General features: G+C 43.1%; 2 protein-coding genes across 5 annotated transcripts in view; both read left to right on the forward strand.

Annotated features, from left to right (window-relative positions):
- TMEM178B (transmembrane protein 178B) overlaps positions 1 to 14,016 on the forward strand; it is a 231,879-nt gene that overhangs the window by 206,558 nt on the left and 11,305 nt on the right. The window contains exon 4 of one of the 4 annotated variants that reach the window (XM_048931082.1): positions 2,664 to 9,862. The exons of 1 other annotated variant lie outside the window; for it this stretch is intronic. In XM_048931082.1, coding sequence (XP_048787039.1) covers positions 2,664 to 2,776 — 113 coding nt within the window. In that variant the 3' untranslated portion in view covers positions 2,777 to 9,862. 2 more of the 4 variants (XM_048931093.1, XM_048931070.1) reach the window with 2 other exon arrangements.
- AGK (acylglycerol kinase) overlaps positions 1 to 14,016 on the forward strand; it is a 78,039-nt gene that overhangs the window by 14,815 nt on the left and 49,208 nt on the right. The gene's annotated exons all lie outside the window — the stretch shown is intronic.

A 14,016-nucleotide genomic window follows, 5' to 3' on the forward strand; every position in this document is an offset into this window, starting at 1 on the left:
AGCAGCCCTGCTGGTGAACAGAGATCTGACCCAGGATGTGCTTTGCAGGTAGCAAATGCAGCATGCCACAGGGCTGTGTATGAGCAGCAAGCCAACCATGTGAGTAACTCTATCATGTGTACTGCATATCACCTTTTGGGTCTCTTGCAGACAATTCAGAGAGGACTGTAGAGGGAGGAATTAGAGGGGAAAAATAAACTACCAACTTTGTGTAGACAGTGGGTGTTATCTCTTGAGATGGGTGCACAGAGACTGCAGCTATCCATTATTTGGTGTGTGGGTGGCAACGGTGACATTTCAGGAGCTCAGAGTTTAACTGTGATGAAGCTGGAGGCCAAAGATCACAGTTAGACTCATCTGGGTGGGCTAAAGTTCAGCCTCATCTGATGTGCGTGGCTTCCAGAACACTCAACACCTGACAGAGTTGTGAAGCCTGTTCCTTGCAGCGCTCTCGGGAAGAAATGAAATACTGCTACAGAGATGGAAAACAAGAACAGGATATTCTGAATTGTTCCCCGGTACTACTAGAGGGCATCTGGAATGGCACTGGAGTGCAGAGGATAGAATCCAAATTTTGTGAGGGATTTGAAGATTTTAGAAGTGGCATTTTAAAAGGGCAAGCAGAGTGGAACATTTTAGATTTTGATGTAAGAAGAATGGGAAAAAAAACTCCCCGGGGCATTTCTGATGTATGTTTCAACATAGCCAAAATGTCAAGTATTTTGTAATATTTTCTTCTATAAAATTCATAATTGAAAAACTGAATTTTAACAAGAACTCAGTCTTTTTCCTCTAAAAAGTATTGAAACGTGACTATTCTCTCCTTATTTAGCTAAAGCAAAATTCCTGCAAAATCAATGGTTTTATGGAGCATTCTGGTTCACAAGGGACACTCATAATGACAAGACTGTTCCAGCTGAAGTTTCTCCATACAACTCTATTCAGCATCAGATCAATATTCGAGGCTCTGGTGGCACTCAGTTCATTTCCCATGTCTAGACTAAGGCACTTTCTATACGAACGTCTTCCCTTATGCGTATCCTTACTGACTTCACCAACTCTTGGCAGCTAAGAAAGCGATATATCTCTCACTCTTCTAACTTCTCTGTATTTTTTTCCTTTCTCCTTCTCCCCTTCCCGCTCTCCTCCAGGAACCTTCTGCATCATTTCACTGTGCACGTGTGTGGCTGGAATCAACTTCGAGCTCTCCCGCTACCCCCGCTACCTGTATGGACTTCCCGACGACATCAGCCATGGCTATGGCTGGTCCATGTTCTGTGCATGGGGGGGCCTGGGCCTCACTCTTATCTCTGGCTTCTTCTGCACTCTGGCCCCTTCTGTCCAACCTGTCCCCAGGACCAACTGCCCCAAATCTAGACCTGAGAATGGGACAGTGTGCTAAAAAAATAGCCAACAACAAATACACACACACACACGTATATATATATATATATATGTCTATGTATACCTATACATGCATATATATGTATATATAATTAAATATATATATATAATCTCAAATTAATGCCAGTGCCAAGGTAGAGCTGAGTCCAACACGGCACTCACATCTCCACTGGACTCTGTGTTGCTTCGTTCTTTCACACCAAGATGGGAAAGCTTTTCTCTCACACGGCTCTTCCATCCGACTCTTAACTTCAGCATCATACCTTAGAGGTTGAATGAACATGCTGTTGCACCTACCAGCTGCCACCTGGCAAGGGAGAGAGGGGTCCGGGTGGGGGACCCGCAATCTGTCTGTGCAGGACATGGAGGGCTGGGGAGCAGGGGCAAAAAGCCTGTCCCTTGCAGTTAGAAAGGAAAATGCAAACAGCAAGCAAATAAACAAATCAAGCAATTGAGTCACCTCTACAATGTACCTCCTCGAGGCCATTATCAGAAACCCACGCACTTTCTTTTCTTTCTGGAAACAAAATGAAAAAAGCCTACCCTGCTGTTGTTTATCTCTTAGTATTATCTTTTAAATATGTATATATATTGTTTGAACTTTTTTCTTTTTTCTTTTTTCTCTTTTCTCTTTTCTTTTCTTTTCTTTTCTTTTCTTTTCTTTTCTTTTCTTTTCTTTTCTTTTCTTTTCTTTTCTTTTCTTTTCTTTTCTTTTCTTTTCTTTTCTTTTCTTTTCTTTTCTTTTCTTTTCTTTTCTTTTCTTTTCTTTTTTCTTTTCTTTTCCTTCTCTTTCTCTTTCTCTTTCTCTTTCTCTTTCTCTTTCTCTTTCTCTTTCTCTTTCTCTTTCTCTTTCTCTTTCTCTTTCTCTTTCTCTTTCTCTTTCTCTTTCTCTTTCTCTTTCTCCTTTCTTCTTAAAATGCAGAAAACAAAAAGGACAGAAGACGTGGGGAAAAGCAAAAAAGCATTTTTTCTTTCCTGCCAAACTTTAGAAGGAAGCAAACAGACAAAACCAATTTAAAATAAGGATCTTATGAAGTAAAACCAGAAAACAAATAACAACAGCAACAACAAAAAACAACATAAGGATGTCTCAGCAGACTCTCCAACAGTACGGTTTTAATCTTCCAGCTGCCTTACATCCAGGCTTACAACTGAGGCTGAACTGCTAATGCAATTGCAGTAGAAGGCCTTCTGAAAATGCTGTGATACTTGTGTGTATAACATTTTCTTCCCTCTTCTTTTTTTTTTTTTTTTTTAAGAAAGAGAAAAATGTAAAACATTGCAATGTGATTGTCCACTACACCATCCATGCTGTGTTTGTGGCCCAAGACTGAGGCGACTGCAGAAGCGCGAAGAAAGCCATCAGGTCTGAGACAGTGCGTCTCCTCTGGTGGATTTCTGGATGGTTTTGGTTTTCGTGGAGCATCCGAGAGCTCAGAATGGTGGATCCAAGGGAAGACTGACCGGGGAGAAGGGAGGTGGGGGGAGCCCTGGCAGTTGTTCCTCCTGAGTATTTACTGGATTGGGATTACACTGAGTTTTTGGATGTTTGAGAAAACTGGGCAAAAGCCATTACTGAAGAGAAAAAGGGAGAAAATTTTTGTAAGAGAGAAGTAAGAGAAGCCTCTTGTTGTGTTCATGTATGCCAAATAAGAACTTCACACATCTTGTCTTTGGAACCTGCCCCAGGTCACTGGACATCTCCACTCTCCATCTGAGAGAACTGTGGAAAAGAAAGGGTCAGATGCAGAGAATGGAGATCCATTTCCCATGAGCTCAAGCGTTGTATGATATAATTGTGAATCTTCAAGTGGGATTCTCTCTCTCTTTTGGTCTTTCTCTTTTTCCTGCTACTCCTCTTCCCGTTACCCCCCTTCTCCCTTCACTCCTCTCTCCCCATCGTTCAGGTCATAGATCCCAGAAGAGCTAACAGAACAGATGGGGATGTATACCTTTGAAGGAAGCAGAGCATTTTGGCTGTGAAGACAGCAGCTGCTCGCAGGGGAACAGTGGCTGAGGGGAAGGTGAGGTGAAAGGCCAAGGCTGTAACTAAAGGGAGCTGGAAGAGGCAACTGCCAAATGGCCCTGTTCAGGAAGTGATGGCACCACCGATAAATGAGCAGGCAAAGGAAACAGGGCAGGGAAAAAAAGTCCCCCACAAAACAAGCCAATCCAACATGCTCTTAATTCAGGGGTAATTACATCAGTCTTTTATTACACCCGATATCTGCATGTCATCAGCTCCCATTTGACAATAAAAATCATCTAGCTGCGCCTGACCTGGGGCTCACAGCTCAAGAAAATGTGGAGCTGTTGGAGCAAGTCCAGAGGAGGGCCACAAAGATGATCAGTGGGATGGAGCACTTCTCCTGTGAAGACAGACTGAGGGTGATGGACTTGTTTCACTTGGAGAAGAGAAGGCTCTGGAAAGGCCTCATTGTGGCCTTCTGATACTTGAAGGGAGCTTTTAAATAGGAGGAGGACTGACTTTTTACACAGTCTGATAGTGATAGGACAGGGGGGAATGGCTTTATACCAAAAGAGGGGAGGTTTAGGGTAAATGTTAGGGGAAAAGTTCTTTACTCAGAGGGTGGTGAGGTGCTGGAACAGGCTGCCCAGAGAGGTTGTGGATGAAGCATTCAAGGCCAGTTTGGATGGAGGCTCTGGGTGACAACCCTACCCACGGCAGAGGGTTGGAACTGGATGGGATTTAAGATCCTTACCAACGTAAGCCGGTCTGTGATTCTGTGATCTCCTGAATCTATGAAATCTCAAAAGGATAAGGAGGCAATCTGCTGAAATGATGCCTGCACAGAAATAAAGGCATTAACTCCAGATTATGCTATTTACGCGGCTGTCAGGAAGCAGCATTTTGACTTGTTAAAAAAAAAGAATCCAACCAAGAAATAATTTTTATGCAATGCAATTGCATAGCCAGCCATTCCCCTTCCAGATCTGCTTTCCCTCCCTGTTACACCTTGTGTGATGATGTTCCTTTTTGTTAACAGTGTCCAAAGAAATAAAGTTTCTGAAGGCTATTTTGGAGTAGGGTAGATTTGGTTTTCTTTCACTCTTGCTCAGCTACTTAGCATTTATGTTCTTTGGTTTACAAACTCCCAAAACATGCCAATGTCAGCTGCCAAGTCAATGTGTTGCCACTGAAATGCCATCCCTGGCAAGTGATGTTTTGTCATTTCATTCTCCATTAGATCTGACTGGAGAAAGTAAGTATTTATTGATTCATGTTGAAAATGGAAACCTTTTGAAGAAACTTGCTTTTTAAGTAGATTGGATTTTTTTTTTCCTCTGGCAATGTTTTCAAGCAGAGTGTTCTGAAAAGCTTTGAAACTGTTTAAATGTGCAGATGCTTACTAGATGAGGAGGCTGATGAGTTACCACTGGACAGAAGGAAATTAAAAATAAAAACAATTCTTGGAAAGCTAAATTGAAACCGAAAGCATAAAACCAATAACTGAAAACTAAGAGACCTTTAAAAATGTGAAAAATTTCATGCTATGAAAGATTTTGAGAAAAAGCAACTTCTCATAAAGGTGTTAATGCTTTACGAAACTGGTACTTGTTTCATTAAAACATCTTTGAACACAAACTTTCTTCTTCCTCTGCAGTTCTGAGTGTGATAGGGAAACTCTTTCATGTGAATAAAGGTATCTGGAGTGACCTCACTAGACCGAAAGTCAGAGGGGTTTCTAGCTGGCATCTGCCATTGGGTCCTGTGATGTGGAAAGCAGTATGACAGCTCCTGTGGTGGTGTATGCCTTGTGTGAGCCGTGACAATTCACAAAGTGTATGCTTTTCAGGTGGAGTTTTGAAGGAGCTATAGCAGTAAGATTGAAAGAAATTGAAGTCATTTTGCCATTTCATGGACTCTCAACTCTTCTCTCTGCAGCTGGCATGAAAATAGATCTGCCTTGATGAAGTACTCTCTGAAGGTGTTGGTTGGTTTACAAGCTGTATATGAGCTGAGTGCTGGCCTGTGTTTGGTGATTGTGGGAGAGGGTTACACTCATTTTGCTTTATAGCAGAGAAGTGTTAACCCTGGATCTTATCTTTAGGCCCGATTTGTGATTTTCCACTCATTATAGCACAGCCTCTCAGGCCTGTATGAGCATGTGTGTTAAAAGTGTGGGTGTAAGTGCTTGAAGCAGCAGGTGAATACAGAACTTTAATGTCAGACTGGATCCTAAAGGACCACCTGTCCAGGCAAAAATTTTGGTGCACATCTTTGACTGAAACAGGGGCAAAAGCCCTTAGGATTTTTTGAATTTCTCTCTGTGCTGCTCACAGCCTCAGGAGGAGCCCCAAAGGGCCGTGAGCAGTGTGAGGTGGGCGAGAGCCTTAGCTTAGTCCTGCGCTCATCTCCAGAGCAGGGCTGACCCAAGATACATCTGGAGACAGATCTGTGATGGTTAGTGACTATGTACATCCAGAGCCAAAGCGCATTCCCACCTACTCCAACTTTCTGCATTTTTGGGAGGCTTTGAAATTTCTTTCTGACCTGAGATTCAAGCTTTCCAACCAGTGTCTGGTTTACTAGTCTGAGCAGTAGTCAAAAATCTGTCAGATGTGCTCCCCACGTTAAGGGTCTTGGCTCTGTCTCTCAGTCTGCTCCAGGGAAATGTTCAAGCACATACTTTACTTCTGACATGTGACTGATTCCATTGCCTTTGGTAGACTATTCACATGCTTAAAGTTAAGAATGTGCTTTTCTGGGTGATGTTCAGCTTCCTTCTGAGTCCAGCCCGTGTTCTTTTGCTATCCTGTCCTTGTAGATAATGTGACACCCTTGTCCTAGCCTGCTGCAGGTGCTTGTGCTCCCTCTCTTTTACAGGAGGCCGTTCCCAGGGAAGTGGGGTGAATTGCCCCAGCGCAAGTGGTGTGTAGGCTGAGGCTTTTTTTACAGTGAGCCTCCAGTTCTTGTACAGTGAGGTTCTGTGATGGCAGTGAGTTAGTTGCAATGGCTTCTACTTCTATCCCTGCCAGGGCACTGTGTGGGAGCCCTGCAAGGGAATATATTGTGGGAATCTATGTGCTATGTATCTTATGGACTCTTAGGACACCGTCTTCAAGCTCAAGCTGTTCGCATGTTAAAACTCGTGACTCATAGTGGCCACCTGTATATATCATCTCTCCTTTCTCCCCTTCTGCGAACACAGATCTTCCCTGATCTGAATAGTACGGTCCCTCAAGTCATATCTCTAGTTGGGCTTTTATTTCGTTTGCTTTACACCAGGGACAGTCACAAGTGGATCTGAAGCCACCAGTGACCAGGGCAATTTCTTTGAAATAGTGCTTTTAAAAAGCCGTCACTACTTTAGAAAATGTTATTTCAGCTACAGTAAGAAGTGAAAAGAGGAAAAACAAAACAAAGCAAAATAAATTAAAAAAACAAAACCAAAAACAAACAAAACCCTCAGAGTCCACTCCTCTAACCCAGAGGATCCTGTCCTCCCAGGAGAGACCCATGAGAGTGCAGGTATTCTGCTTTCCTGTAGACACAAGTCATTTGGGAGCACTTTTAGCCGTAGCATGCTAGCTGTGTGCTTCATCAGACGATCAGCAAAACAGTATTGGGAAGGGAAAGGATTGCTATGCAGGGGATATCTCAGATTCCCAAGTGTTCCTGGAAGACTGTGTCTCCATGGCTGTCCATTTACTCACCATGCAGCACCTCCAAACCAGGCTCATCCCTGGAGCCCCACTGATAAGCAGAGCTCAGAAGAAAATCACTGTAATCTGTCCTTAATTCTTGAGTGCCAAGTTAACTCCCAGGAGCAAAATGGAGAGGAAATAATATGTTACCAAGTATAGCTTAAATAAAGACATACATTATTTGGGCTCTTTCTTCTTTGTGTCTCTACATAGGCCTAGAAGGGCAATAGAGCTGCTCGGGTGAATTCACACAAATCATCCCTGTGTATCAGCACCGCATTTCCTTACCCCCAGGACTTGCACTCTTTCACAGCCCTTTGTGTTGCATTCATCCAGTCAGCAAGGAAAGGTTCAAGGTAAAAAGCTGAGACATTTCTGAATGATTGCCAGGCACCACTGAGAGACGAGGAGTAAAAAGCCTGCATGAAGCACATTCAGCATGTAAAGGTTAGTGATGGGTGAATATCCAAGGCCAGCTGAAAAGCTCATAAAAAGAGGACTTAACACTCAGTGCCCCACAGTTTCCAGTAACAGCCAGCAGTACAATGCATATGCTCCATATTACATACACTGAAGTCCATAGGAAGCTTCACTTTGGCTCCAGTGAGTTTTGGATCAGGTGCCTCAAAAAATATTTCAGTGCTGTCCTGGTTAGTGCTGAAAATGAAATGCTTGCTCATATATGCAATTATCTAATGATTTGCTTTATAAGGAAATCAGATATTATCTGTTTTTTTCCCTGATTTATGTTTCCCGTTCTATCTTCCTCCCCAAATCACTAATACCCCAAGCCTGTAGCTTTCTTCAGAGCCATAGCTAGAGATTGCAGTGCTTTTTAAAACAAAGGACCAACTGCTGGTGCCAGTGGGCTCTGACAAGCTTGCTGTTGACATTGGTGGGAGAACTGGAGCCTGACAGAATGCTGCTAGTTAAAGTGCAGTATGCCTTGCACATTTTTAGGATTTTACTTACAGAAAAAGCCTGGACTACTGCCTCAATATAGGCCACAAGAGGGAAATGAAATGCTGGTCACCTTTACTAAAGCACTCCAGAGTCACAGATCAATTGTCCTTTCTTGCTAAGGAGAGACTGGGAATGAAAACAACTGAGGCTCAGATAGGTTATCCTCAGGGGGAGGTGGGGAGCGAAAAAAAACGAAATCAAGCTGCAGTTGCTTTAAGTCAGACTTGATGGGCATTGGTTGAGTTACATGAGGACAATCCAATGACACCCACAGCATCAGGAGTCTGAGCTGTCAATCCCTGCCCAGACTGTACTTTTATGTCTTTCTTTTACTGATTAACTCTCCTGCACGGTGGCACAAAACACCCTCCAAACTTTTCTAGATTAGGGTGTATATATGCGGACACCCTCGCTCCCCTCTTTCCTTTGCCTCACACAAACATTCATATCCCAGGATGTGGGTAACCTGGAAATATGTGCAGAGGAAGTAGATAGCAAAATGCAACATAATAGTTTGTTTTCCGTCCTTTTGTACTTAGCTCAGGAGTTGCAGTGCCATTCAGGTGTCTTCTGCATCTGTGTTAGGTCGTGTATGCAGATCACACATAAAATCTCTGCTGAAGAGAAGTGGGGAGGCACAACAGAGCTGGTGTGAATTGGATACTTGCCACTAGAAAGTATTTGAATATTTAGAGAAGAGCTGCCTGTGTTGTTCTAATCCCAGAGGTGTAGGAAAAGGAAGCAGCCTAGATACAAATACATGTTTCTTTCTGCCTGCTCTGCCTTTGGCAGGATATATCCAGCAAAATGGGGGGCAGGCAGCAGCTCACAGCAGTAACATCCTGAAACACCACTGCAAGACTCCAGACCTCACTACTGGTGCTCTTAAATACGGGATTTCTGCAGACCTACTTCTGCATCCAGCCAGACTTGAGCTGGCAATTCTACCTCAGAAAACAGCTGTGCCCACAAGTCCTCACTAATTTCTAATGCTACAGACCCCAGCAGTAACCACTCGTGTGGTACAAATGGGATGTTCTTTTTGAGCGAGTAAGGCTAAAAGAAAAAAAATGTGAAATCCCATCAGGAGAGCCTTGGTGTTTGCAAATTGCTTCTTGCAACCTGCACTTACAAGGTGTTTCTGTAAAACAGATGGCCAGTGTTCATATTTGAGAGAAAAAATGGCATCATACCACCTCCAACTCAGAAAAGTTTACAATCCCCTTATGTAGAAATGTTGCTGAATGAGGGGCAGCGTCGTACTGCCTGAATCTTATTTCTGTCCTCTGCTGAGAGCTGTGGTTGACTGCTGGCATTGCCATGGCTGCACGAAATGGGGCTCAGCACTGCAGGGAGCTTCACATCCCGTGGCATGGGAATAGTGCTGCAAAAGCAATTCCTTTCAAGTGGCCTTGTTATTTTGCCAACTGGTCAGAACTTCCCAAACAGCAAGTGATTCTGATAGAGTCAAAAAGCAGTGTGACCTGCAGGTTTAGCTCTGGTTTCAAGGGGATGTAGACACCAAGAAGTGTCAGCCATATTGGGCTCAGTTTCCTGGGGCCAATTACACAGAAGAACCACAGCTTCCAGTCTCTGTTCAGACAGTGAATAGGAGTATAACGCTGAATGCTCTTGGTGCCAGCATCACTTTTAAAAACCATGCATGCTCCTAATTTGCTTAAGTTCCTGTGAAGTTGTGTTTGAAGAATAGTTTTCATCTGGCTGTAGAGCATAAGACTACATTTTTATGAAGAGTTTTCTTTTAACGATATAGATCATAAGAAAAAAAAAAATCAGGTAATCATAACAACAAAGTAGAAGTGCAGCCTCAGACTATTGAGCAAGGAGGTACTGAATTATTTATAACTCCTGGGCACCAATAACAATCACAGACATCTAATTTAAACTGTTACTATTTTTACTCGGCAATTTCCATCACTTAATATGTTTGTGTTCATGTTTTTGTGTTCTGCAGGACAGAATTCCCCCTACTTACACGCACACAAAAAGTATATCTGGGGACTTTTGAAGATACTTTTGTACAGTAACTTGAATTACTTTAAAGGATTTTGAGATCTACTTTGGCAGAAGTTACAACTTTCAAAGCTGTAAACTGTACCTAAACTAGGAAATAGGTACAGTTGAGCTTTCAGCTTCTTTTGAAGTGAAATTTTCCTTGATCACAGGCCAGTAGAGTCAATGGGAAGTTTGCTTCATTAAAACTGTAAAACAGGGTCCTCTTTAGACACCTCCCATTAGTCATTGTCATTGGAGGTGTTCAGGAAGAGGGCAGATGTGGCACTGAGGGACACGGCCAGTGGGCATGGTGAGGATGGGCTGACGGTTAGACTGGATGATCTCAGTGGTCTTTTCCAACCTTAACAGTTCTGTGTTTCTATTTATGTGTACATGTGGCGGGGGAACTTCCACAAGGCGGGCTGTATTTATATTCAGCCCATTTCAGGAGCTTTTGCATAGATATGGTGATAGCCACTACTAAGTCACTTCAAATTTATACCAATGTTTCTTTTTTTTTGTAAAAATAACCAACCATTATACTTCTGTGTGGCTGGAACAATGCAGTGGTAAATGTAGCCCATAGGCTGATACACATATATGTGTATATATGTATATATATGTATATATATTTGTAAATTTATGAAAAATGTCCACAGAGTCATGATTGCCTGAAATAAGCTGAGGCCGATGTACAGCATTTCAGGCAAAGGACTGTTTCTCTTCCACAATCCCCATGTATCTCAGATTTAAATTAAAGCAAATTAAACAGTATTATTTCCCAGGAAAATCCCAGTTCTGCCATTGCACCAGTCAGCAGCATGCACACCCACACACTTACATCCAGTCGCAGGACTGGATCTCAAGGGCTTCTCTAAGGAAGAGAAATGGACTGGAAAAGCCATGATAGAATTTCAGTTCCACCTTAGCTCTCTAAATAGGCGCACTTACTCTTTATCAAGAAGCCCTTTGTACAGATGCTTTTCTGCACTATGTGTACATCTGTGAGGTGTTTCTCTGTGGGTGAGGTCAAGCTGCACAGCTACACAAAGGCCTGGATTTTCTGATCTGAATTCATCCCCATTAACCTCGGGCACTTAACTGAGCTGCTGGTGTTAACAGGCTTATCTGCCTTGGTGTCTTGTATAGTTAGTGAAGAGAGACATTTGCTTCTCGGTGGTGACTCAGTAAAACTAGCTCTAACTCAGCTTTAGGAGCTTCTTCTCCCTCCATGGAGTGATCACTCACCTATCTTGGGTGGTTCTGAGATCCTAAAAGATTCCAAATTCCAGTGGGAAGACTCAGGCACCTTGTGCAGAAGAGTATCCATGCGGAGATCTGTTGTGGCCCTGTACCCACCACACAGCATGCAGGTATTAAAAGTGGAAGACCTCTGGAGCAAAATGAGAGGTTCACAGCAGTCTTCCCCTCCCCAAATAACAACACAACTGCAAAGCATAGGGATTGCCCCAGTTCCTGCAAAAATTGCATTTGACGTGGGTTCTTTATGGCTGTCTCCAGTCATAGATTGCTGGACGGTGCCAGTGCTGAACGTCAGAGATCTTTGACCATTTCTGAAGCAGCCCAGTGAATGAGTTGGCATTCTAAAAGTTTAAATTGCTAAACTGTTCTGAGGTTACTCTCTTGCTCTTTATTTCCATACTGGCCTAGAAAATGTCATCTAGCTGCTAGTAAGAATCAAAAAATTCCGCTCCAAGGTACAGTTTAGATAATTTCCTATTTGTTTTTTTCAATGTTAATAACTGCTTTACAAAAAGCTTACATGGAGATTAAAGAGATTGCAATTTCATCCCTTATTGTTGGGATTATCGTTGTCCTCAGAAAAACTGAACCAGGGACTCAACAAGAGAATGAACTGTGACTGTACTATTGAGAAAGCTGCTCTGGCAAGGCTGAATACATGTCTCCATCTCATGGTGAGAGTCTCTCAGAGCTGAAATCAGGTATTGAGACCAAACTGGTCTGGGAAGAACAGCAAATTAATCAAGTGTAAGAACTCTGAAGCACTTACATATTCCCATATTTTACCTGACCAAACACAGACCAAGGAGTGGAGGAATTAAACCAATTCCTAAAAGCTCCAGGTCTAAGTGAACTTTTTGCGGTGGCAACAGATGGTGGCTACTATTTATTTCCACAGCTAGATTTAAGTCAGGGACTTGCCAGTGCTTGCCCATCTCTCAGAACAAGTTTATTTTTAAAAAAGCTGTTCAGGTTATGGCAAGGACTTCAGATGGCCTGTAGGAACCTATACAGTAAATATGTAATTCTGTCTATTGATTCTTCGGGAAAGACCGGCAAGGAAATGGATGAGAAAACTGAGTTCAAGGGATCAGAACTTATTTTCCAGCAAAGTACCTTCCTGTCCAGTCTGTACTGTTTCATTCTGATGTTCCTCTCCTGTCGTCCCTTCCCCTTTTTTAAGGCCTCAGATGTGTATATCTCTCTCCCTTTTCCTTTCTCTGTGTGAGAATATAGAGATGCTTCCTGTAAAGATGTTTATCTCTAAATCCCATTCTGAACTGACTCTTGCATATGTGACTGTTTTGTTATTTGAGATGTCTGTGAAAAAGAAATAAAGGCTATAAGAGCGAACTCTGGAAATGAGGAGGAGCTTGCAAATAAATCGAACTTAAGGATTCAGCATCATTTGCTGCACGACTTTTGAGTACAATCCTAAAATTTCATGTTTGTCCTCTCCCATTCCTTTTCTGGGAGACGGATGGGGACGGTCCTGGGATATGGGACCCAGCTTTTGCTGTGGATGTAAACGTTGCTCACTGTGTCCCACAATGGCTTTGCAGACTTCTCAGAGGTTTACTGTCAAGGTCAACCTCTTGTTAAAAGGTGATAAAGTCTCTGTACAACGTCACATGGGAGGGAGGATTTGTGGGGTGATGCTGTCCCAGTTCTTTACAACAGCCGTGTGCATCCAGACTTGAGCACTGTCCTCCCTGCTGCATTCTCCATGCCACATTTGGATTATCTTCCTGCAGAACGTTCCACTTTCTCTTAAAAAAGCCGTCTCACCTCCTAATGAAAGCCATAATTGCTCCTGTGACTCCGCAGCGGGGAGTGAGTGTACAGCCTCCTGTGGGGCAGCAGCTAGGCCTTGGCACCAAACTGATCCCAGAGGCAGGCAGAACAGGCACAGCATGTGTGGCCATCTCACTTGGGAAGGTGGATGTGTCACCTTGTGGGTGCCCACCGTGTCCCTCACAGACCATGCTGCCATTGTAGGCCTGTTGGGTCTGACTTCTCCCAGTCTCACGCTTGTGGCATCGTGCAATTCTACAGCAAATACAGCCATGGAGGCAGGGGTCAGTGAGAAACCAGACACATTGTACTCTCTTGTCCACAGCTGGCGCACCTCATGTGGACACGTGGAATTCCTTCTGCCACAAATAATACTTGCCCTAGCCATGGCTTACCACACTAGGCAAACATTTTTGGAGGGTTCCCCTTTCCATAACTCCCTAGTCAATTCTCTGTTCCTTCACAAAAAGCATCTTTTTGCTGAAAGGAAGTGAAACAAATCCCGTAACATCTCCATCATTCAGTGATGACAAAAGTTGCAGTCACTGCTTTCTCTAACTGACAGTTTGGGAGGCTTAGCATCGTAATTCCCTTAAATGCCTTCCACTTCTTTAGGTTATTCCCAAGTACAATGATATGACTGGTACAAGGCATTTGTCATGTGAATGCATCTCAGCCAGATGCTTATGTTTCTTCTAAGTGCAGCACACGCATATCAAAGCTAGATTAGAAAAGACTAGGTCTTTTCTAATGCTGCACAACTCAGGCATATTCAGAGAATTGCATCCATATGTTTCATTTTCCTAGCATGTTTTCTCTTCAGAAAATACTGTAAATGTGAGTCACATCAGACCTGTTAGAGGCAGGTCAGTATTATAGCCATTTTAGACGCAGGAAACCAAAAGC

The sequence above is a fragment of the Lagopus muta genome, chromosome 1 (genome assembly GCF_023343835.1).
Source record: "Lagopus muta isolate bLagMut1 chromosome 1, bLagMut1 primary, whole genome shotgun sequence".
Lineage (NCBI taxonomy): Eukaryota > Metazoa > Chordata > Aves > Galliformes > Phasianidae > Lagopus > Lagopus muta.